The 24,839-nt window shown below is 40.8% G+C and overlaps 1 protein-coding gene across 2 annotated transcripts in view; it reads right to left on the bottom strand.

Annotated features, from left to right (window-relative positions):
• The window catches only part of PRKACB (protein kinase cAMP-activated catalytic subunit beta), a 75,946-nt gene extending 56,199 nt beyond the window's left edge, over positions 1-19,747 (bottom strand). For both annotated transcript variants that reach the window (XM_075156132.1, XM_075156134.1), the window contains exon 1: positions 19,493-19,747. In XM_075156132.1, coding sequence (XP_075012233.1) covers positions 19,493-19,538 — 46 coding nt within the window. In that variant the 5' untranslated portion in view covers positions 19,539-19,747. The remainder of the gene's footprint in view (positions 1-19,492) is intronic.
• Between the last annotated feature and the right edge of the window lie 5,092 nt (positions 19,748-24,839).

Below are 24,839 nucleotides of genomic sequence, written 5' to 3'. Positions count from 1 at the left end.
GTATGTTCGATAAATAATAAGCAGAAATTCAACTGACATTGGATAAAGTGAACTAATCCGCTATCAACCTATTGTCATACTAATTATGAATATTTATGAATAAAGGCAATGACTGACTAGTAAAAGTTACTGCCTTTTTATAGGAAGACATTTTACAAATCAAACTGTATAAACAAGTACTTGTCTATGTAACTTAGTTCAAACAGTAAACTGTTTTAAAAACATTATTTATATTTCATATTTTGGTATTCAAAAGCATAAAAAAAAGTCAGAATTAGCATCATTTTAGTAACCTCAGCATGGCCCTCTTACACATGCTTTGTAACAACAGATACAGCCATGTGGTCATTTTTCCACGGACCGATACCTCCTGCAGTACAGTGTGCTGAACTGCCCTGGCAGTCATTCAGGGTTAGGCGGTGAAGGAAATGTATCTGTAGGGCTCCTTTGTGTAGGGTGGAAAGATCTACGCAACTCGGGGAAACAGCAGGACACGCTGATGATGAAGGCTACTGAATGCCATCCTTGAGGAGTGGACACTATCCTTGCTCTATGACAAGTTCCTTAAACCATACTATTTTCAGCTGCATGTACTGCTGTTTTTCTATCCCCCATGAAGAACAAATGGTATTTGGGTGCCTGTTTCACAAAGAAGAAGAAACAATCCTAACTGCCACAGAACTCTATATAAACAGCACCCGAATACTTCAGAGGATTTCATGTATTATGTGCCTCAAGAAATAAAGCCTTTACCACATCAAACAGAGCTCCCTAAATAAAGGGAAACATTTTACCTTCATCTCTCTGTGCCTTAGTTCCTTATTCATAAAATGGAATAAGAAAACCTCCTCATTTAGCAGGAGGTTGTAAAGGTAAATTCAATGTTTGCAAAACAGTTGTACACTAAGATAATGATTTCTGTCAAAAGCTCCCAAGGAAAAAAATAATGGGCAGTAAATAAGGCAGACAGACACGCACTGAAAATAATAAAGAAAAGATAAATAAAACTCGCTTAACCAGTACTGCTCAGTGTCCTGTGCACTGAAAGTAGCAAGACCCTTTGGGGCTGGGGGGGAAGAAGGAGAATATAATCATGCAATTTTCTCTCTTACAACACTTAGATGCAAGGGAGCTAAAATACAGTCACCCAGGTAATTTTAATTCTGCATTTCCTGCCTTTTAAAATTTGATTTTGCAACACTACTATTTTTTTCTTTCTTTCTCATTTTGATTACAGAAACTTAGCAGTTTTTAAAAAAGAAACCTAAAAGCCAAGTATCACCTTGTGGCATCATCTAAATTAAGAGGTGGTTCATCAGCAGACCCTCCCATAAACCTCTACAACATCAGCTATGAAAGTCTCTCTCTCAGAAAAGTTTTCAAACAGAAAAATGGCGAATTTTGAAAATACTGGGTTCCTTTCATATTTCTGATGACAAACAGTTCTATCGATCTCCTTGCCTTCTTTTCAGATCTCTTCCTAATCCTTACATTTACTTTACCTGCACGATGGTTCTGAATGGTACCCAGTACATCTACAGTCACAGATGCAGAATCTTACGATTCCCAAACTCATAACAAACATAGGAATAAAACAAAGTTGTAGCATACCAGCTTAAGAACTCTGTAATGTCAAAATTGCTAAGATTTCAAGACTGCTTGAACATTTCACTTCATAATACAATGGACAAAGTTGGTCCAATATTGCATTGAAGAATTATTTTTTGTTCCACAAAGTGATTAGAACAGTAAGAACATAAGTGGGGAGGAAACTATGGTTTCATTTTATTCTCTACCCATTGTATTGCTAAACTTTTGGTAACATATCAAATCAAATAACTTTCACACAGAACTTCAATAGAAAATAGTTTGAAGTGATGTGTGTGTGTGTGTTATTGTATAAATTCCAATCTTAACAAAAGCATAAAACTAACCTGGCCAAAACAGACCTAGATAGAAAGACAGCTTGAAAAAAAGGTGCAACAAAAAAAAAGGGGGGAAGGGGGTGCACGCTAATTACATCTGAAAGAAGTTCAAGAAGAATCATAAGAAGAATACATAGGAATAAGAGAAACAAGTTCAATTCCTTAATAAAAACCTTCCGCCCTGCTCTAATACTGATTTTAATTTGCCCAAGCAAGGAATCCTCCAATTGTTATCAGAGCTCTATGACCATAAAAGTTCATTTTTAAGCTGACTCCTTTATTCATGGACAATACAGGTCTGACAGAACTGGAAGAGTTGCACCAGAATTTTTTCAAAGCTTATAAACTTATATAAGAATTGCAAACTTTCTTAGCAGCAAGAAAGCATCAGTTTTGCAAAATAAACTGACACACTGTATATCTGGTGGCATGTGATCTGAGAAGCAGCTTCTATAGAGAAAGCATATATTGGTACTTAACTGCCCAGGAAAGTAAACTGATGCATCAGTTGAAAATTCATGGTTTAGCTTGTTGATATAAATAATAAACCACAAATCAAAAGCAAAGAAATATGACTGGGTAGTACAGCAAAATAATCTTCAGGACAGTACCTATCATTACAGTTGCAAGTCAGTCAAGAAAGAAAAAAACCATGCTGCTTACACAAACCAGCTGCTTACATGCTGCCTGTTACCATCTACTTGACCTGAGCTGGTTACCTGTTTCTATTATCCACTCACCACTTGAATAGAAATAGGCGAGATGCTGCTCTCTGCAGATTATCTTGATTTAATCTTGGGTATTTACAAAGAATGTATAAAAGCTTACCTCTACAAAGAAGAAATGAATTTGAGTTCATAATAAGGCTTCTTTAGTCATGCTCAGCCAAAAAATACCTTGCTACGTTTTTCACAGGCCACGTTCCGTTGTTTGCTCAAACTGTATCTGGGACTTTCTTGCTGTGTCTTTGATTCCCCTCTCAGAAACACACATACACACACCTTTGCCAAGTGATATCCAGGTACACTCCTCAAGTGCTATAGTTCTCCTTCCTGAAACATTTCACCAGTGTGCTGCCTGGTTTTCTTATTTGAAAACATTAATTTGATTGGTTTGAGTTTTGGTGGATTTTTTGTTTTATTTACCAAGAATAGGAAAGCTGCATTTCCATCCTTCACTTTCACTAAAAATTTATCCAACCCATAATCCAACCACAAGAAAGGGCAGCAAAAGAAATGTATCTCCAAAGGGTTTGAATAATCCTATTCTTATCAGGCAAAGTAGGATACTGAAATAACGTTATCTTTACGCTAAGCAAAGCAAATTTTAACTAATATCTAGTAGTTAAAAATACTAAAATACGAAGTTTTTAATCTGAAATAGACAGTGTTTACTATTTAAAACATCCCTATTATCCTGAAATATGAGATAAAAGTATCTTCTTGAACACAAAGAGTTAAAAAGTACCCTATGACACCTTGTTTCAACAACATGTACATGTCCTCTTTTTTTAAAAGTGGAAATGTCTTCCTGATTACCTGAATGGGTGCAGGATTTGAGGGCTACAGTTCAGTAAGAATGACAACCTTGGCAGCCTGTGGTAATTTCTATACTAGATTTTAGAAGACAAAAGACAACACAGAAAGAGACAGACACGTGGTGTATAAAACACCTGTTGGCAGGAAAGATACATCCCAAATTCAACATTATTTCTTTTAGTGAGAATACTAATAGTGCTTGTGATTAAAATAACTTAATGGAAAGAAGTTCACAGAAAATACTCTTCAATCAAGAAGATATTCACGTTTTTGATGTTGCTACATGTACTAAAATAGAAACACTGAATTAAGACAAACTGTCTCAGTACTCATAAAATAATTCGTTCCTAAGCTAGACTCTCTTTGTTAATAAATCGCCAAGTAATACTGCATCATGCAACTTGAATTAAGGAAAATGTTGTATTTACATTGTCTAACAGAACATCTGAATAGCCAACTTCATTGTAAAAAGCTTTCCAGTTTCTTAAAGTGAAAATGACTTCTTAAAAATGCTTTTGTTAAGAGGCTAAAAAATTCATTGAGGTAAGCAAAAAAATTAATTGTACCATACTAGTATGAACAAGTGCCAAGAGAAGAAAAGCAGATCCCTTACCCATTAATAAAATAATTTAAAAAATTCAACTTTGAACATAAATGTCCAATTTTTTTTCTACCCTTAATCAGACATCCAAATTACAAAATATAACTACCTCCCCACCACCACTAGACTGCCAATGATTTATGGCCTATTTACAGGGAGGTTACATATATACCATTATCTTCTGATCAAAATTACTGCTGTTTGGAATAGTAGTATCATCCACACATTTTGAGATTCAAATGAAAAAACCAAAAAATTTCTATAAGAGTACAAATATTTCAAACACACTTTATTTCCTTTTACATAAATGAATAAACCAAATATACCTGATTATAAAAAATAACAACATATTAAAAGCCCCTCCCTTGAAACAGTCTTGTTATTTTGGTCGCTTTGGCAAAAACAATGACTAAGATGTGAGTGGAACAATAACCGTCCATCATCTCCACTCTTTTGTGCATTGACTTGAAAAAAGGTAAACTGATCTCTGATTTCCTGTAGTATCTCACATAACTTTACAGAATATTAATGTATATTAAAGAATTTTAAATTACTAATATATGAATGCTTCAAGCTGTAACTGTTGATATATTAACTACTATTTCTTCCCATTTTTCTAGCTTCAACTCAAATGTATCACTCACGAACATCGTATGTGTCAAAATAAAATAAAATGTTTACAAACAATGATCTTACCTACAGCATAATTATATTAGTTGTAATAAAACTTCTTATCCTTCTCCTCACTTTCTTTAACCTAAAAAATCATGAAGTGGTGGTGGTGGGGAAGTTTCCTCTTCCCCTTGTTCAGAGATTTTCCTTCAGTTATTAAGTGAATTCCATCTATGCATACAGTATATGCATACTTCAGTATAAAGAAGCCATAAATATTAGGCTACTGTTATAACTATATTTTTGCCTTCTTAAATTGTAACAACTTGAAGGACCAGATTTATATCTGCTTGTAGGTCATCTTTCAAAACTGTTCTAATTTTGCTGTCCCTGCTTAAATACCATCACCATTGAAGAGGTACTTGAGCAGAACGATTAGCTGGAAGTACTCTTTAAACAGCAACAATGTCTAATTCTAAGCACAGTATTTTAGTACTTCACATAGCAGTCCTGTAAGTTCAGTTCTAAATTATCCAACACTGTGACAATTAAGCTGTGTTCAGACCACAAAACCACACCAGTAAGAACAGAAATCTGTAAAACTGAAGTATTGTTTTCATTTGTGGTTCCAGACTGTCTTCTATCAAAGGATACTGCAAAGTTGTTGCTGCTGGAACAGACAAGTAATGATTTGGATAACCCTCCTCCAAATACACAAAGAAACAAGAACCTCCCAAATATTAACAGATGTCAGCAGCATCTGCAATTTAATCTTTCATGAGAGAATATGCTCTGCCATATGATGAAACACCAGAAAAAATTTAATGCTACCTTTTATTCAATAGTTCTTAGTGTAACCACAAATAGGGAGATTTACTGTTTCATCATATTCTTGGAGTGCAAGTAAAGGTTCAATGGCCTCTTGTCAGCAAGGAAGTGAGGGTCCCAAAGAAGAGTCACATTAACAGATTTGCATAACAGAGGATGATCAGACCTTTTTTTCTATCACATCAAGAAGTTAATGCTCCTTATTATCAATAAAGAAAAACTGGGCTTTTATGTGTGTAAACAGTTTTATATTTTTTACACATAACACTAGTGTACTTCTGTATTTTGGAAGAGGAAAAATATTCCTCATGCTATAATGCTATTGCTGCTACCTATAAAATTAGTAAATACTTAAGAGAGACTAATAATACTATTTCTTTATTCTCTTGCATCTTCCTTCTTCAGTATTTACTACTACTTTGACTCTCAGAAAACTGCCAATACTGTGTCTTATGCCCATAATGCTGAAGGTATTCCGTCTTTTGCAACTGCAGCATACATTTTCCCCAAACTCACCAAATGTCTCTTTTTTTTATGATTAAATGTACATTCAATGAGAAATCAAAACTGCTTTTCATATAACTCTTGCCCTCTTCAGGCTATCCATTCACCACCATGCCATTTGAGAGAAATCCAAATTATCACCACCGCTCTATTTCTCATAAATGTACCTGATCTCTATTCTGTCCTCCCCAACTTGCAGTCACTTTCTATAAGCCCCTCTGAAGTGCTGCACAAGTAACAAACAGTCTCGAGCTCAACAGACTTGCTTTGCTACTCAGCATCGCCATAACATGTCATAGAATCATAGAATGCCAGGCTGGAAGGGGCCTTAAGGATCATCTGGTCCAACCTTTCTTGGCAAAAGCACGGTCTAGACAAGATGGCCCAGCACCCTGTCCAGCCAAATCTTAAAAGTGTCCAATGTTGGGGAATCCACCACTTCCCTGGGGAGATTATTCCAATGGCTGATTGTTCTCATTGTGAAAAATCTTCCTCTTGTGTCCAAGTCCGAAGAAACTGCGTGTGAAAGGCTTTCATTTATATGCTTTCCATACTGAACGTCTACTACTCTGTTTTCCCAGTCACTTCATTTTGGGCTAGTCCTCTTAACAAGAGGACTGGCAGTGGAACAAGTAAGTTTGTATGTATTAGTGGAAATGAATGAGTCAATTTAGTTGGTGGAGAAAATTACAGTGTTCTGAATAGAACTGTGGAAAACCAGCCAACTACTATTTTCTGTTTGGGATTATGTTCACACAAAGAAAGGCAGAACGACCACAAGTTATCTTTTGAAAGAAAGGGCAGTAAGGCTACAAACTTTATTTTCACTTTAAATGAAAAATACATCCTGCAGAAAATCGGTATCTTCACCATTAAGTGGAAAATTCAGTTCAACTGCAGAAAAGGTAAATGCAAGAGATGCCTTCATTTTTCTTGTTGAAGATCATACTAAATTTGCAGTGCTTATACCTCTAGCCTCACTGTATCATTTCGGCTAGCCTCGATATCTGGTTCTTTCACATCTCTCATTGTGCTACTGCACAGATCTGCATGTCTCTTCTTCCTCCTGTTACTCCCTACTCACATGCTGTATCTAAAATGAGTGTGTATGTATTAGTCATCTTCCAGTTTTATTTGTCCTAACAAATATTTGAGTACATTCTGGAGTAACGAAAAATATGAAGAAGAAAGCTAGCAGTCCTTTTGATAACTTGGTCAAAATAAATTTTGCTCTGATGACCATAAGGGCAATCCCACTTAACAGAACTAAAATGTTACAAACACTATTTCAGTCTCAGTAGTAAGCAAAAATGGGACAACTTTTGCTGATAGTATTTGAGAATGGCATGGTGATGCATATTGTTACGGAAGTCAGTGAGCAGCATCTCTGGTTGAAGGGAAGGCTCTAAAGAGCCCCTCAAATTAAAAACCATCTCAGGTTAACATATCTAAAAGCTTAGATCAACTAGCTATCATTTTCTCCTTCCCTTCAGTGAAATGCTTAGTACCTTTTTTTCAGGAGCAAAATCCACTTACAACAATGTTTCACCTTTTCTTTCACATCCCTCCTTCGTATCAGTCCAACACAAGATGAGGCCATATTTTAAGAGAGGTCCATGAAATTAATGGGTTAAAACAGCAGAGCCAGACAGGAGCAAGAGTTTTAACCATTTGGGTGACACTTCAAAGCAGTCCTCAAACAGCTGTATCAGCACAGGAGGAGCAGCAAATTGTAGCTGTGAGCAGAGCAGCAGGGGTGATCAGGGCAGGAATTTTTCAAGTCAGCTTGGCTGCCAAAGAAAATTGGTCACGTAACTACTCTGTAAGCAGCAAGTTGAAGAAAGTTTCAGAACTATAGTCTCAAACCTCAAGATGGAGACAACAGAACCATGTTTTGTTTTGTTTTTTCCCAAAACCATCATACCAGCCAAAATCAGGTTCTACTGTGAAAACACAGCTCTTGCTCAGTAGAAACTATAAAACTGCTTCTGAAAGAGGTCATGAAAAACCATTCTAAGTAATACCAACAAGTAATTGTGGCTATAACTGATTTAGAAATTCAACCAAATCATTATACAACACTGTCCTACAGTTGAAAAACACAACAATTATTTGGCCAAATTATGTTCTATATTCCTGCTGTCAATTACTTAGCAAATGCTTTTCTTTAATAAATGGCATAGTTTCAAGCATCTGCTTAAAAATAGAACAAACAAAACAAAAACCAAAAATCACTACCACCAAAAAACCCCAACTCTTCTGAAGGGAACAACTTCATAATATCAGTTTAGCTCCTGAAAACAGCAAGCTTCTAAAGAGACACCATCCATTAAAAAAAAAAAAAAAAAAGTCCTGTTTGAAGGTATACAAGTAGCACCTGCAACTATCAAGATAAAAAGATCAGACAAGAAGTACCGCTTCAGTACAGAAAACAATGGACTTCTTCAGCGGCATATAAAACTGTCTTACGTCAGACTACAGGAAAACACAGCCGAGGACTGCTAGGAATACAGTCAAGTGCACAAAGAGGATTAGGACTGTAGGTAAATAAGGGACTCACTGTAAGAGGCATCAACGGAAAATGCTAAAGATGGCTGAAACTATACAACATGCCAAGTATACCTGGCATCTGTGGCAGAACCAAAATACAGAATGTGGCTTTGGGTATCTGGCATGAAGCTAGTCACCGGTGCCCTGACCTGCAATGCCACCTCTACAGCAACAGCATAACTTCTGGTTACAAGATTGAGGGAACTGTAACACCAGCAGAAGATTGTTGTCCCTGTGATATACACATGCTTCCCCACAAAGTATTTCAGTAGGCTTCATGACATCCCGGTCATCTTCACACCTTGTCTTGGAAAATTCCACTAAGCATTCGTACTTCACTTTCTCACCTTTTGCCCTGCCCAGACAGCAGGAGACAGGATCTCCTACCATCCGAACAGGCAAGACGCCAGCTGGACCGGCTTGTACTCTGGGCTAAATGCAGAGCCCAGCCAGCAAAAATACTTTAAAGAGATGGGCACATCCATACTGCTGTTCATGGGGTCCCGACCGTTTAGCTCCCTCTGGGATAAGATGGAACACACACATGTGCCATGACCAAAGTGGGACAAGTGGCAATCCCTCCTCCAGCTTCTTCAAAACCTCTTATTAAGATGCTCATCGCTCACCTTTATATTTATAAACTTCCCCTCTAAGGCCCGATGTGATGCAGGATCTCTTCATCAACTCCACTGGGTCTGGCTGCAACTAGGAGGAAGAAGCTTCACAGGATGACCCTGACACCCATGGCATCTACTTCCACCTCCTCAGGCAGAGCATCCCTGGCCAGCGTTCATCAGCTCCCTCTTCTGGGACGGAAGAACGTGGACAAGATCCAGACCATACTCTGCTTAGTGCTCCCTTTGGCTCCCTATTTTTACATTTCTTGACCCACATTCCTTCTTCTACCAGCTGTTGCCTCGTTTCTCTCCATTGTCTTTTTCTGTAGTTCCTCATTCTCAAGGAGGGCTCTAATGTTTTATTAGGAATAAATTGTTATCTGACCCTAAGGAAAAAGACAACAGAAACAGTGACTCGAAGAGGCTGCCTAAGAAAAGCAAGAACAGGGCAAGCATAAGACACTTCTCACTTCCCATGCCACACACAATTTTACAGATCATATCCTCTATCTATTTTAGATAGAAGAGACGTCACTTACATAGTAATTCCTCATATGGAAATCATTCAACACCTTTTGCCATCCTTGACAACCTTTTCCTGAGTGTTCATCTTAGATGCAACATGTTTGATGTGTTTGTTACCTACAAATGGTAACAAATGTTACTCAGCAATGAAAACAGAAGAAAAGAAAAACTGTGGATACATTCATGTAAAGTTCAAGAATGTTCTCCATTGGAGTTCAACATAAAAACCTAAGTTAATATGCAAATGAAATAAATTCTGCATTGAATACTAAATGAGCAGTTGGATAATGATGTACGTAGAATCGAAAGAGCAATCTTTTGGCAGAAACCATGTCATAACAATAGACAAAATTTAGATAGAAATTGCACTGTTCTTAGGTATTTGAACAATCTGTGTGAAAAACTGAAGCTAATTTTGTTTTTGTATCAGTTTTGCATCTGATCATTAGTCCTCAAGAAATTCAAAGAAGGAAAAAAAAAAGCGCTAATTTGCAAAAGAACAAGCAGACCACCATAAGAACCATTACAAAGCACTACACACCCTGAACCTCCCAGGCGATTCCACATCCCATGAAGCTGCTGTAGACTTAGACTAATTGCAAAGGCCATTAAATTAAGCTAAATGATTTAGCACCTTATTTCACTCTGAAGTTCAGTTCACATAAACAAATACTACCAAAATGTAGATTTTTAAGCCAATGGAGAGAAACCAGCTTGACCACAGGACGCACTGTTGCAGCCTACTGCTTTAGGATGTTTAACCCATAATTCTCAAAGCAGAGTACCAGTGCAGGAATCTGCAGTGCATGCATAGTCCTGGATTTCAAGAAGACGCCCCCCTTCTCATTGCACAAGTTTCCACAAGGACCAAATGTATGACTGAAGCATTGAATTTTTAAAAACTGCCTGATATAAAATAGTCCTTGACAAGTCAATGAAAACATCTCTCATTTCATCATAATGACAGCTGTTAGAAATATCATCATCTTTCAAATTGGTTTGGCATGATTTTAGCCATGTAATGCTGCTTCTCTCTCTCTCTCACCACCTACCCTGTTTTTCAATGAGAAACCCTGATTAAAACTTCCAGGCTCCACATTAATCTATGGATCAGTTAATAAAATGCTTGAGTATAGGTAATTTGCATTAAAAACTTTATCTTAATGATAGACTTTGGTGCAGTTAAGTCACATTTTTCCCCTGTGCAAAGTAAGGCTCGATTATCATATGCTTAACAACTAGAATTTAAATATACAATAAACCTATTACTGTTACCTGCTACACGACAAACAAAGAATTTCAAATTGCCTAATATCATAGTAATCAAAACTAACCTTAATTACTATTACAGTGCACCTGCTGATGTATCTGAGTACATACACCCTCAATTATGTCATTTCATGAGAGGGAAGAGCAAACGGATTCTGGGCATTGGCAAAATAACATTCTTTTCTATCTTTAAAGTTTCCTCCTTTGTGCCAGAAATGCAGTTTCCTTTGTTTTAATTTCTTGAACCACAGTGCAGCTGTGGAAGTCTGAGGGTTTATAGATGACTGCTAACAGCATGTGCCATAGGTTAACAAATATGTACTTGCTGGAAGCAGTTTAACTTGAGTGAAATAAAATAAACAAGAAGTCCCTGATATCCTCTGTTTTAACATTACAAAAGGATAGAAGTTAACAAGAGGCAGATGGATAACAAAACTAACACTTACCTTTACCAATCACCCAGCAGATTAGATATTCATTCATCTAACAGTGTGTTGAAGGAGGATTTTCTACACCTCTTTTTTTAACATCACAGGTAAGATATCTTACTATCTCAGTGTTAGTCTATCACACAGATACCATATCTCTCAGAAGAAACAGTAGAAACAGTCAGTGCAAGGTAGAACAGTAATTCTCTGCCCTTCCTATGAGAGAACTTGGCTCAAAATGCTCATCAGGCTTTCTCTGGTAGAGAACAGCTATGTCATGGAAAAGATTTTTGCCTTCACAGAGTCTGGAGGCCCATTTATCTCTAACATGTAGAGTGTATTTATATACCTCTATGATTCTCTGACAGATTTTCTAAAACCCTCAAAACTATGGCTCAAAACTATAGATAGATGATATCCCAATGTAAAGAAACACTGAAAACAAACTGGTTGTATAGTCTGAAGTCATAAAAATTGTGGCTTTAAAAAGAAAAACCAAACAAAAAACACAACAAAAACCAAAACACAACCTTTCCACACCTTTACTACATAGTAAAATGTTAAGCAACCCACACAGTTAGCCTAGCCCTTACTATATGTGTATCTAGAAATATATACCAGAACTCATTATCACAAGCTAGCAAGCCCTCTATGGTTATAGATGAACCCCTCCAGGCAGGGAATAGTAGAAAATAGTTTAATGAATGAGAAAATGAATGAATGAAATAAGCACTTTGGTACATTTCTTAGTTTGAATATCAAATTGGCAAAAAGAGAACTGAAATAAATACAAAATGAAAAAAAACCCAAAAACCCAAAAAACTCTTCTAAAATATTATTGTCTTAAAGATCTATATGATAAGTGTGGAGATGGAAAGAAGCAATGTTTTGCTCTATTTTTCTCTATCTTCATGTAACTCTAAAAGCTTGAAAAAGCAAAGTCCAACTGCTAGGTGCTAACATCTCTCACTAAGAACTTCAAGCCTTGAAGTAATTCATTATATGAACAAAGGCAGATGGGAAAGGAGTACTTTGGAGTAATCATTTTTCCAAGAAGTTAGCAGGGTGAGGTCTTAGGAAACTGTTGAGTTAATCTAAGAGCTCAATGCTAAGAAAAGAGACTCCTTTTTCTTGCCACCTCACCATTTCATTGCCTACAGTGCTTTCATCACTTCCTTTGAATCTGTCTGTTGCCATCTGACACCTCAGTGAATTGATTTGGTGTGCAAAATAATTACAGATAACCCAAAGGGATAAAAACTACATAGTTTTCTGCCTATGTAAAACAGCTTATCAATGGATGGGAAGAACAGCAGAATTGTGACCCATGAAGGGCCTAGGAATAAAAACGTATTTTGCAGCAGTACAAACCACCAGATGGGCTCAGCTGTTTTGTGAAACCTTACTCTTAGTGGACGTTATTCTGCTGTGCTGAAGAAACAGCAAGCAGGATGCCAAAGAGACAGAGAGACAGGCTCAACGGAGCACTGAAGAGACTGTCGTCTACCAGTGCTGATTCCAAACCCCACAGGCACGGCTACCCCAGTATCTTCCTTCTAGCTGCCTGCATAGCAATGTCTACAAACGTACCCTCAAATGGCTTTATCCCAATTCTCCTGCTACACAGACTACTAGTCTCACTTTCATCTTCTATTTCCCATCTGTCTGTATTCACTTTATTATCCAAAACAGAACATTTGGGTTTCAGGGAATAAATTGTCCGTTTTGTGTTTGTACAAACCAAATGGGGTCCTGATTCATGACTAGCCCTCCCGAACACGAGGATAACACAAGTAAATAAAATTACACAGAGGAATGTGTGTAATCCTTTCCCAACCATGGGGGGGGGGGGGGGGGGGGGGAGGGGGGAGGAGGAGGAAAAAAAGGAGGGTGATTTTATCTTTTAGTTTTGCAACTCCTAAGACAAGACATTTCTCACTCACTTACCTCCTCACAGCTCCTTTGTCCTCTACTTTGTCCTCTCTCCCATTCCCCTGGAAGCATTTCTACCTTACAGCATAGAAACTGTGTATGGTAGGAAAAGACTTGCAGTACAGCCTGAGACCACAGCACCACAGCTCTCCTTTCAGCAACAGCAGTAGGTCAGGCAGCCCCTATTTTGTGCCTGCTATCCAGTCTTACCTCTGCGCCATATCCCACCTGGACTGGTACAACTGTTAGCGTAGCAGAAGTGAACTGGATCAGAAAGCCAACCCAGGTTAAAGTCCCTCCTGCCTTCCCTTTTCTGCAGGGTTATTTTTAACCTAGATGAATCTCAAATTCAGTTCACCTTGTTGTCTCAAATAGTTGCTCCAGCACTCTTGAGGGCAGAGAGGCAGGAAAAAAAGTGGCAGGGGACAGAAAAGCAGAACTGCAACTGAAAGAAATGCTTATGAAATAACACCTTGCACCTGTAACAAAGACAAAGCTTGAGCACAGCACTGCAGGGCAGACTCTTTGTCAAGTTCTAGCCCTAAGTTTCACAAGTTTATAAGAAAAATCCCCACTGACTCAAGGTTCCTAACACTGAAAACTCTGCAAGCTTGAATGACCAGAAGCACTGATTAAAAAAAATACACTCTACTTAGATCTGATCTGGAACCCACCTGCTGTGTAGCAGAGACAATATCCTTTATTAAACTAACTGCTGTAGTTTAAAAAAACAAAAAGCTTCTGGGCAAACAAGCCCTTCACGATGTCTATAGTAAGGATGCAAGCAAAACACACAAAATCTGACAGCCATCCAAAGGCCTTTCCACAGCTCTGTCCAAAGGAGAGATGTGTCAGTTACGGAAGAACTTAACTAACTGGAGAAGACTCCCCAACAGCCTCACGCGCGGCGTGGAGCACAGCCCTCCACTCAGGCAGGGCAGCATTGCGTCCTTACAGTTTTTCCACTTACTTCTCTGTCCACATTCTGCTCCCTCTACCAATGAGACGGTTAATTTTTGCAGCACAGACATAGCCTTAATTACACTAAGGAGCAATGTGACTGTTGCCAAAAAGATGAGAAAGCTGAGTATTTTTCAAGATATTATTTTTGATTGTGGATATACAGGTAAATGAATGAACACTAAAGAAACCCAGCAACAAGGGAATGTCAAGTAATTTAAAATATTCTGTCTTTAAAGCAGTCTGAGCCTGTAATAAAGGCCTAACTACAACAGCTAAATACATAAACTAATTTATCACTTCGGGGTCCTTCTGACCTTTTGTTACGCTACCAGGTGGCTATCATGTACTGAATGCTAGCCTCTCTCTTTGCTAGACGAAGCTGTGAATAAGCATTTTGTTTTCAATTAAAGCAGAATTTTCAGATGGTGCCTCTTTTCAGATGGTGCACACTGGTAGTCTTACATTGGGATTACAGCAAAGGAATTTTTAGATATTTCTTCAGCAACTAATTATAACTACTTCTGATTTTCAGGTGATGGAGTTCCATATTGCTGAAACTTAATTGATCAATAGTGAGACAATACAAGCTCAAAAATATAAGGAAAGAAGCTTTAAATACATAGTTAGAGATGTTATCCATACAGTCCATTCCAGCATCATTGGAATATATATTGTTAATTACTCTTTATATGATACATACTATAGCTGATGTTCTAAAATTGTAAACGAGGCTCCAAAACCTATCCGCTTCAAAATCAGAGAGCATAAACAAAATGAGCAAAAGAAAAAAGACAACAACTGTTGAACAAAACTACACTCAGATCAAAAACACTGAAACAAGGGTCTCTGGAAAAGTGACAGGGAATCAGCAAGCTTGGAATAGTAATGGACACAGAGTTTTTCACCTCTGCTTCACCAATTCTAATCTAATCAAGATCAGCAGTAACAGAGCTCTGCCTCATCCAGTCTTTACAAGAAACAAACTTGTGGTCTCTTTTGGTCCTCAATAAGTAAATACAGCAGCACTGAATGCACATGAAAAAAAAGAAAAAAATCTCAGTTCTAAGAAATGCCCCCTGAGGAGGTTAAAATCTACTGGCAAAAGAAAACTAAGAAGGCTGCATCTTCCTGTCAAGCACATTTCAAAGGAGCACTACTTACAGAATAATTATAAGAGTTATAAAGAGAAGAATTGACTATAATAGGAACTCTGTCATACTGAAGATACTGTAGTGGGAACACTTTGAGGAGGAGGAGGAGTGAATGAACATAAAACTCACATGCAGAATACACATCACACACACTGTACTTGGCTATTTAAAGACCATAGAAGTCGAAGTTAGTAAAGTCATGTTAGATTAATAAATTCCCCATGCATTGGAAGCTGGAGATCTGGCTACCAGGTAAGAAGATATGTGTACAGAATTATGTTTGAAAATCATGTATAGCTTAATTTTAAACATACATTTAAAGGGCAATTTACTACCACATATTGCTACAGAAAAAGCAGCAAGGACCATGTGAATCCTGGCTAACGTAACTCGGAAGCCAAACCCGTGTGGTTTCAAGATCTATTAGAAGAAGAGAAAGTATACAAATCTTCCGGTCACCGAAGAGTGTATTCTAATCACCTGATCTCTAATCCAGTTTGGTAATTAAAAAGAAAGAAGCAGACAATATCACAGCTAAGTATTCTTGAATCTAGGGGAAAAAAAAAACCACCCCAAAAGCAAAACACAAAATAAGATTACTATTAATTTCTAAAGAAATTTCTTGCTGTCATGTATGACATTACTTTGCACAGCTAAAGGGACAAATAATTCAGAGCCATACATAGTAATTACTTCAAAAACCTGTATTATCAAGTTATCTGAAGAAAAAAAACCCAAAACTTTCTATAAACGTTACAATTTGCAGGGCTGACGTTCATTCCTGTTTAGAAAATAGTCCTAGTAAAGTTAAAACATTCCTGTTTCATATAAAATCAATAATGATCTTGAAAATAACAGATCCACTTGTTGGATTAAAAAAATACTATGTAATTTTTTTTAAACTCAGATATGTGCTGTAGTTATGTTTCTTTTATATTGTATGCTACTTTAACAAATCGTTCCAAAATAATGAATACTAATAAAGCTAACATTTTCCTACATTAATTGCAGCAAGTTAAGGTAGACTCCCTGTGGCTTTTTTTTTTTCTTTAAATGTAATTTACTACATGTTGACATTTTAAACTCATATGTTGCAAAAGAAGTTTTCTCAACTACGTAAATTGAACAGCTGAAAAAAAAACCCTGAACAAACCAAACAATGAAGTGAATAATTAAATTAATATTAGGATGAGGGATCAAACTTAGAGAAATTTTTAAGACAACTGACAACTGTGTCTCTTCAGATGTCAAATGAAAAACACTTATATTATTATTCTAAATGACCCTCAGAATTCGTAGGCTGCTGTGCCCTGTGGAAAACCATGAACCCATTTAAAACAGGTACAGAGTTTAAAGCTTCTCTTCAGTAAAGGATCACTTTTAATTTTGGTCCTCCAAATCAAAATCCACTATATATTAGGAGAACCTGGACAGAAGGGCATAGAAAGAAAACCCTAACAGACTACACTGAAGCTTTCCATCTTCTGTATATACACATATGTATCTTGCCCTCCCTGCCATGCAAGCCTGATTCACTTTTTTGGTGGCTAAGCTGAAGAAACTTACCCAGCATTCAGATTTCATTCACCTGCCACTTCTGCCTAGAAATACTCTGAAACATTTGCTCCATTCTACTACTCATGTTCACATACAACCGGCTTTACTCCTCTTGACAGCCTGAGTGAAGTAACAAGTACTGAAGATATTTGAATATACATGGAAAGCTAAAATAAACAAGAAGAATATAAGGGCCACGGTCAGGTGAACAGCATTTACTGTGCTGACCACAGATAGTGAAAGAGGTCTCAAATTACACTTCATGAACTAGTAAGTATAGTTATCAGTGGAAGCTGCGTTACCCTTCATTGTTCTTTCAGGGACCTTAGCATGTCCTTGATCCACACAATACCATACGCTCCATGTGTGGATCAAGGGCACGACATCACTTTTACAAGTCAAACTTGGATATTCTTCTGTTACCATTTCAAACAACTTCATCTTCAGTGTCCTGAAGTTTGGAATACGTGCTACTAAGGACACAACACACAAAACAGGAAAACTGGCTCAACAATGCGAATACGTATCAGAAGTATTAAAGGTCCATCACATTTTATGTTTCTTTAGTTTTTACTTGCTGTGTATCATACAAATAGATTACACATCAACTTTCAATGCCAGTAAACCAAATATTGCTTCTAATAATTTATTATGTGTATAATATTCATATACTCTTGATCCTCCATAGTAAGTGGTCTTTCCCAGCAGTATGTCAACGACCATCAACTTCTTCTCCTAGTTACAGAAGTTGTATCATTACAGAGTTTTTTGCTGCTAAATATACTGAGTAATTGAACATCTGAGCTTGATGTCTCTAGCAGCATTTCATTTTTAAACTCTAACAAAGGGAGAGAGAGGAGTTCTAAAGCAAACTCCAGCAACTTAAAAATCACTGTATTTGGTAATGTGAGAAAAGAATTAATTAAAATGGAAGTAAACACTGTGTGGTGTAGTGTTATTTAACTGCACAGACTAATAGCAATACGGCTACTATGAAGTACAAAATGCAGGGTTTTGTCATCTGAAGTACTTCAAACAATCCACCCTCTCTCTCTCTCTCTCTTCACACATATCCTTACAGGTAGGCTAACATACTTCCTATCAAAAATTAATGCACTCAGCTAAATAAATAAAAAATAGAAACACTAAACAATAATGGTCAAATACTCATAAAACATTTGGATTGTGAAATCTATAATAATCATAATGAGATAAGACGCGAGAACTGAAAAGCAAAACCACACAGCAGAACTGGGCAGGTCAAGCTGAGCCCTTGGTCCCACAGCCGGAGACACCCATGCAGATCCCCGGGAAGCCAGAGGAATGCTGTGTGGGCAGGCACCGGCCTGTGCAAATCGGGTTACCCGGTTCTACCCTAGACCTCGGTAGTAAACACACAAAAAGTAAACAAACTGCAAAAAAATTGCAAAAAAGTAACTTCGATATTTAAACTTCTTTCCATTTTAATAACGCCCATGAAATTTCCAGTAACAAAGGGTATTTATTGTTGTAGGAACACTGATCTTGCACAACTGACTGCTGTCTACGTCTTGTCTTTTCTCTTATCCATCACAAACATACCCGAAGTTTTCCACTAGAAGCCAAGTAAGGAAGTTAACTTACTAAAAATAAAGTCTGGGTTTTTTTCCCCAACAATTGAATCGGCTGTGTATTATTTAAAGATTATGCTGAAATACTTGGACAGGAAGAAAAAAACAGCAAAAAGCACCCTGCGATGGCAAGTTCAGATCAATGCTTTTGTCTTCCATTTTACCCAGGGATCCGGAGAGCAACGTTTGCACGGAGCGCTGTCCCAGCGCGCTCCCGCACGATGTAAACACGCCGCGGGGCTGGGGCTGTGCCACGGGGAACGGGCAGGACCGGCGGGGTCACCGGGGCTGCACGATCCGGGCGGGCTTAGGAGTTTCTGACCTACATTCCCCGCAGCGGGATGAAAACCCTCCCGCCGCAGACGGAGCGCGGCGCGGCGGGCGGCCTCCCCCGCCGGCAAGGGTGTGTTCAGGGGTGGGGAAAGCGAGCCGGCCGGGGTGAGGCTGGAGGCTGGCGGAGGCGCCGACACCTGCCCGCCGCCACCCCGGCCCCGCCAGCAGCTCCTCCTTCGCCGGGGACGGACACCTGCTGCGGGACAGCCGGACGCGCGGCCCGGCAGCGGCCTCGGCCCGGCGGCCGCAGGCGGATTTATCCCACTTATTTCCTGAGACGCTAAACCCCGAGGCGGGCGGCAGGGAGGGAGGGCGGCTCGGCGGCGGGCCGGGGCTGGGGAGGGCTCCCCGCGGCGACGAGCAGGCCGCGCCGAGCCGGCGGGCGCGGGCGGCCGGGCCTGCGCGGGGCGGGGGGCTCGGCGCCTCAGCCGCTAGGCCGCGGGGCCTGCGGCGGCGGCGCGGGGCGGGCGCGCCGGGCCCGGCCCGCCGGCCCCTCCTCAGGGAGCGGAGCCAGGCGCCGGGCGGAGGCGGCGGGTCCCCCTCACTCACCGCTCTCGATCTCGTTGCCCTTCTTGGCGGTGGCTGCGTTCCCCATGGCCGGGCCGGGGCGGCGCGGGGCGGGGGGCGGGAAGGATGCCGGGCGGCTGCGGCGGGCGGGGGCAGGGCTCGGCTGGCGGGGCGGCGCGGCCCGCGGGCGCGGCGGCGGCGGCTGAGCTCCCCTCGCCCCGCGCTGGGTCTCTGTGTCTCCGGCCGCCGCGGAGGAGGAGGCGAGCGCTCTGCCCCCCTCCCCCACCCCGACACACGGCGGAAATGACGGCCGGGGCGGCGCCTCCTCCCTGCTACGCCGCCCGCCGGGGGCGCGCGGGGCGCGGGACGCCGCCGTCCACGGCCCCGGCCGCTGCCGTCGCCTCGGGCGGGTGGTGCCGCCCCGGCCGCCCGGCCTCAGGCGGGCGGGCGGGCAGGCAGGCAGGCAGGCAAGCAGGGGGCTGCGGGAGCCCGGGGCGGCGCCCGCCCTCGCCGACGGCGGCTCACGGAGGGCAGGGGCGGGCGGGTGCCCTCGGCCTCCGCGCCTGGCGCTGTGGCGGGGGCGCGGCCGCCTCCGCTACCCCCGGTCAGCGCCCGGCCTCGCAGGGCGGCGGCCTGGGAGCGCCCCCGCTCCCAGCGCCGTGCCCGCTGGCCGGAGGCCGTCCCGCCCGTGGAGCGCGGCCGCTGAGGCGGGGGCGAGGCGCGCCGTGCCCAAGGTGACCCCGGCAGGGCGAGCGCGCCGCGGCCCTGCGGCTGCGCCCCCCCGGCGCCGGGGGCTCGGCCGCCTCCCGCTGAGCATCCCTGGCGCCCCGGGGACACCCAGCCCGCGGCGGGGCCCGCGGCCGCCGGCGGGCCGTCTCGCCCGGCCTGCGCCCCGGCAGAGTGCAGGAGGAAACTCGCACTTGCCGGGTGTTCACAAACTGCGTTTACATGGCTCAGCAGACTACAGAAAAAAAATACAGAAAGTAAGCGAGCTGCCAGGAAAGGTTTTTTTTTTCCTCCCCCCTTTTGCTGCCACTCATGTCATAAATAGCTACAGCTACGCGTTTTCAAATGGTATTGTGACTTTCAAGTTGATGATGGCTCTCTTTAAATATATGTATTTACCACGTGAAATGCTTTGAGTGTTTTAGCTCTGGAAGGAAATGCTTATCAAAAAGAAAGCTCTTTTATGTGCCTTGATGTGGTGAGCGTGGAGAGCAGAAGTGCTAATCTTACGGATCACAAACCATATATATCCTGCCAGGACAATTTATGCGATGCCAGCCTCTTCTGGCAGTACTCTTTCCCCAAGGCTGCAGGCTGCGTGAGTCGTTCCAGCAGCAGCCGTCCCGGCTACCATCTTTCACAGGGACTATCAAAATCCTCTCCTGACACCCTGAGCTGCCTGCTGGTGCAGAACATGCTGTCACGGCCTAATACTGAATTACTTTACTCTGTAAGACAGGATTTTATACATACACACTAATGCACACTAAAGCAGATACCTCTGGGAAATTTCCAGTCTCCTGAGACTGGGCAGTGGAGTACATCATTGGCTGTGAACACTGGGCAGAGCTAGCCAGCATGTGGCTCTACCTTGACAGTGGTACATGCTGCGTGGATTATCCAGCTGCAAACTTCTGGGAACACCTACCTGAATTATGTTGATGTTTTGTAGGTTGAAGTTCTGCCAATGAACGCTTCAGTTTAGGGACTTTCGCTTGATTTTCACCTTTTCACTTGCATTGTCCTGATCTGTGTGATACCGCTTGCTTCAGAGGAGTACCTGTGTTTTTATGATTAAAGAAGCAGTCTCTGAGGAAGCCAGGTCTTTATTGCTTTGAAGATCAGAAACAAGACTTAGACATAGTGAGGAAATAACCTGCAAACCATTGGGGGCGATGAAGTTGCTACTGTTGAAGGGGGCTGTCTCATTTTGCCAAAGCTGGAGTCTCTGCATTCTTTAGGTGCTTACCCAGCAATTCAGTGAGTTACTGGTAATTCACTCTGCCAGGGAAGGGCATGTGGATTGCAATGGCCAGATCTGCACCAGGAGGAGAAGTTAAGCTTGGGAAAAGAAGAGGGTACTTTTGCCATCGACCATCTTGATCACTCGACAATGACGAAAAATAGAAACCTGAGGTGCTGTAGTATTTAAATAAATGTCTGAAGATGCTATCAAGGATAAGTAAAGATGTTACCCCAGTTTTAAGCATGTTCCCCGCTCCAGCTGTCATCATTTTAATTTTGGCCAAATTAAATATTGAGTCAGCTGATTTTCATCCAGGTGCTGACAGACATTTTGATATCCTTGAGAAGACAGCAGCAGCCTCACTAACAAATGAGATACGCTGCAGCATCTTTAGCATATTCTTGGCATTACAGCTCATCCCTTCACTAGCAAATTATGCTGCATCAGCTCCATATGCGAGGATCCACCAAGGTTCAATAGCCATTACTGCCCTTTGGGATTTGCTGGACAAGGATCGGCTGGTTGGTGCATGTACTCCAGCAAAATCCTATATATACACACAGAGCACTGCATATATACGTGCAGCGATGCATGACACTAGTTCTCAAATAAGCACATACTCTGAATACTCATGCAGCACTGATGGCTTTGCATAAATGCTTATACCCAAACACTCTCATAATCAAAAACATAACAAATATAAGTCAGCAGTGCTGTGAAAGATTAAATGAACCACTTCCACGATCCTAGCATGTCTAAGCGAAGATAAGACTTAGGGCTGGACATTTGCATTCTCGTTCACACCACTTATACAACTTACCCTATATTAACAATTCAATATTCATTAATTAATTGCAGAACATACCAATGTAGTATAGATTATATATGTTATGTATATATATTTATTTAGCACTCAGAGCATCAACTCTTATTCTAGCCCTGATCTTCAGTTTGCCTTAATTTTCTTACATAAAATCCTTTGGTTTTCTTATAGAAAATCCTTTGATGCTGAAATGCCTCATATCACTGCTCATACAAAAGTAGTTTGTCTTCTTTCAACACAATTGGTTAAAAAATAATGCAAATATGAAATATGAAAAATGTTCTGTTTGGATATGTTGGAATATTTCAGTAATGGCACAATCTAAAAAATTCAAATTTCATTTGTTTTGCTGATCTGTATAAGATTTTGAAAAACAGCTATACTCTAAGAAAGTCAGCTCAGCAGTTTTAGGACTATACACATTTAATGATGTAGTTTCAGTGACTCACAGTGGGTTTTAATCCATTTTTCTACATATTTGTTGGGAACTATCGATTAGGAATATCCTAGCAAGACCAATCTTTTTCTCTTGGTAAAGCCTAAAGCTCTGTAGCAGATGTGTAGTTCCCTGATGAAACTTGCATATTCCACTCTACGTAGACTCAGAACTAAAAATGAGAGGGTCATTTCAGGACAGAAAAGATAAATTTCTGTCAGATCAAAGGCTCTCACGTGCTTTTAATGGAAATCACTTTTTCATACGGTAGTTACTTCTGGAGCCACATATCATTTCACTCCATAATCATTCCAATTTCTAGATGAGATAGCGGCATTTCTGTAGCAACTACAGCAGTTGTTTTCAATATACATTTGAAACAAGTCACTAAATTTAAATCATTAGGCATCATAATTTTCTTCCCTCGCATTTAAGGTGTGCCTACGTTGCAAGGGATTGGCAGATACAGATGGATGGTTTTGCCCATCCGTACTGATAATTCTTACCCTGAGGATGTAGGCTCTGCTCCGGTTATGAGTATGTACCTGCCTTAGTTGTAATTCTCTTTATAGGGCCAGCCTGCCTTACCATTCCAGCAGTGTCTGTAAATTGCTGGGTTTGAATACTGGATTTGACTGCTATTCCCCAAACCCCACATTCCTGCATGGCGGCCGCCTCCTCTACTCCTAAACAGACTGATATATTTGGCATTTAACTCTTTCTTTTCCTTTCAGGTTGTTCCAGACGACTGGCACATTTCCTGCTCTCAGCTAACCCCTGCTCTGCCAGCGTGGGATGTTTTTCTAGCAGGTTGCTAACGTGCCAAGCAGCATATATATCTCTTGGTGAATATGGAAGCTATTTTCCAAATCTTACAGCTTCTGACCCAGAAACAGGAATATTCGTTACTGCAGCATAATTTCAGACCTGCCAAGAATATATCAATTATGTCATGTAGATGTGCTAAGGGAAAGGATGAAAGCTGGAGTACGGCAGTTCCCCCTGCTCCCTGCACTAGCTATACAGAGAGTGATGAAGTACATCCTTGTGCAGGTAAGACCAAATCCACTGATGCCCAATTCATCCCTGCTGAGGACCCATCCTCACAGAGAGGAGTGAAAGGTCTTACGTCGTGTTTCTGAGATTGCAAGCCCCTGAATCCACAATGAAAGTAGAGCAACTTAACCAACAACTTGCTCTGCCAGATCTCCTGAAAAATGTTCTTTGATGGCCTCCGACTTGAATCCAGAAGGAATCTGGAGCCTCAGGAAAGTGTTCTGCACACTGTGACTGTTACAATTTTGAGGGACATTTTGGTTCAAAGAAGGAGGGATTCTTAATTAAGGGTAACGTGGGCTTCCTTCAACGTGACGAGGTACACTTAAAGCAAGAAGCTCCAAAGGAAGTTTACACTAGCAGCCAACACTTCGCCACTGTCACCCTTCCCTTCTTGGCATTAGATGTTTCCCAAGATAGCCACTGGTCAAAGAAAACATGTAAACAAAGAAGCAAAGGGTTTATATATTCCCTTATTGATTTTTAACTACACTTATTTCACCACAAACCTCTCAAGAGCCATAAAGGTGCAAGGTAGGTTTTTTTCCTGATGTTTTAAACATAATTTAGAGAAACAGGTATGTTTGGGCTATGCTTTTGCTGTCAGTATTGCCCCTTGACAAGATAGCATTTGTCAAATTTTCTATGGATAGTGGCTATATATTCATTCATAGGAGGTGGCAGGTGCTGTCTTGTGATCTATGTCCTGCTGAGCAGACGTGTGTTTCGCAGAGATGAACTACAGACTTCCTTAATGGCCAAGTCCAGCTGCTCAGTTCTTGGCCTTTATCTCCTACAATCATTTGGGAGAGGGGGTGTAGTCTTTTGCTATCAGGCAAGCAGCACTTTTTTCAGTTGCTTATCGTTCTGCAGATTATTCCATATTTGTAGAAGATACTGCCTGCAAATTTATCATTCAGAAGAAATTGCTAATTGCTGTCAAGGAAAATTCTTCATGACCTGCCTCTGTAACTGACTTTGTGATCCTTTTGTGGGCATCTGGCTGCCATCAGGCTCATTTTAAAAGTTTCCTTATCCACATCAAGAGAAGTCCTTTGCTTTTCTACACAGGTGTTCCAAATTTTTTGAATCCATGATAGAT

This window comes from Calonectris borealis, chromosome 8 (assembly GCF_964195595.1).
Source record: "Calonectris borealis chromosome 8, bCalBor7.hap1.2, whole genome shotgun sequence".
In the NCBI taxonomy this organism is placed as follows: domain Eukaryota; kingdom Metazoa; phylum Chordata; class Aves; order Procellariiformes; family Procellariidae; genus Calonectris; species Calonectris borealis.
This window is presented reverse-complemented; position numbering and strand designations above follow the sequence as displayed.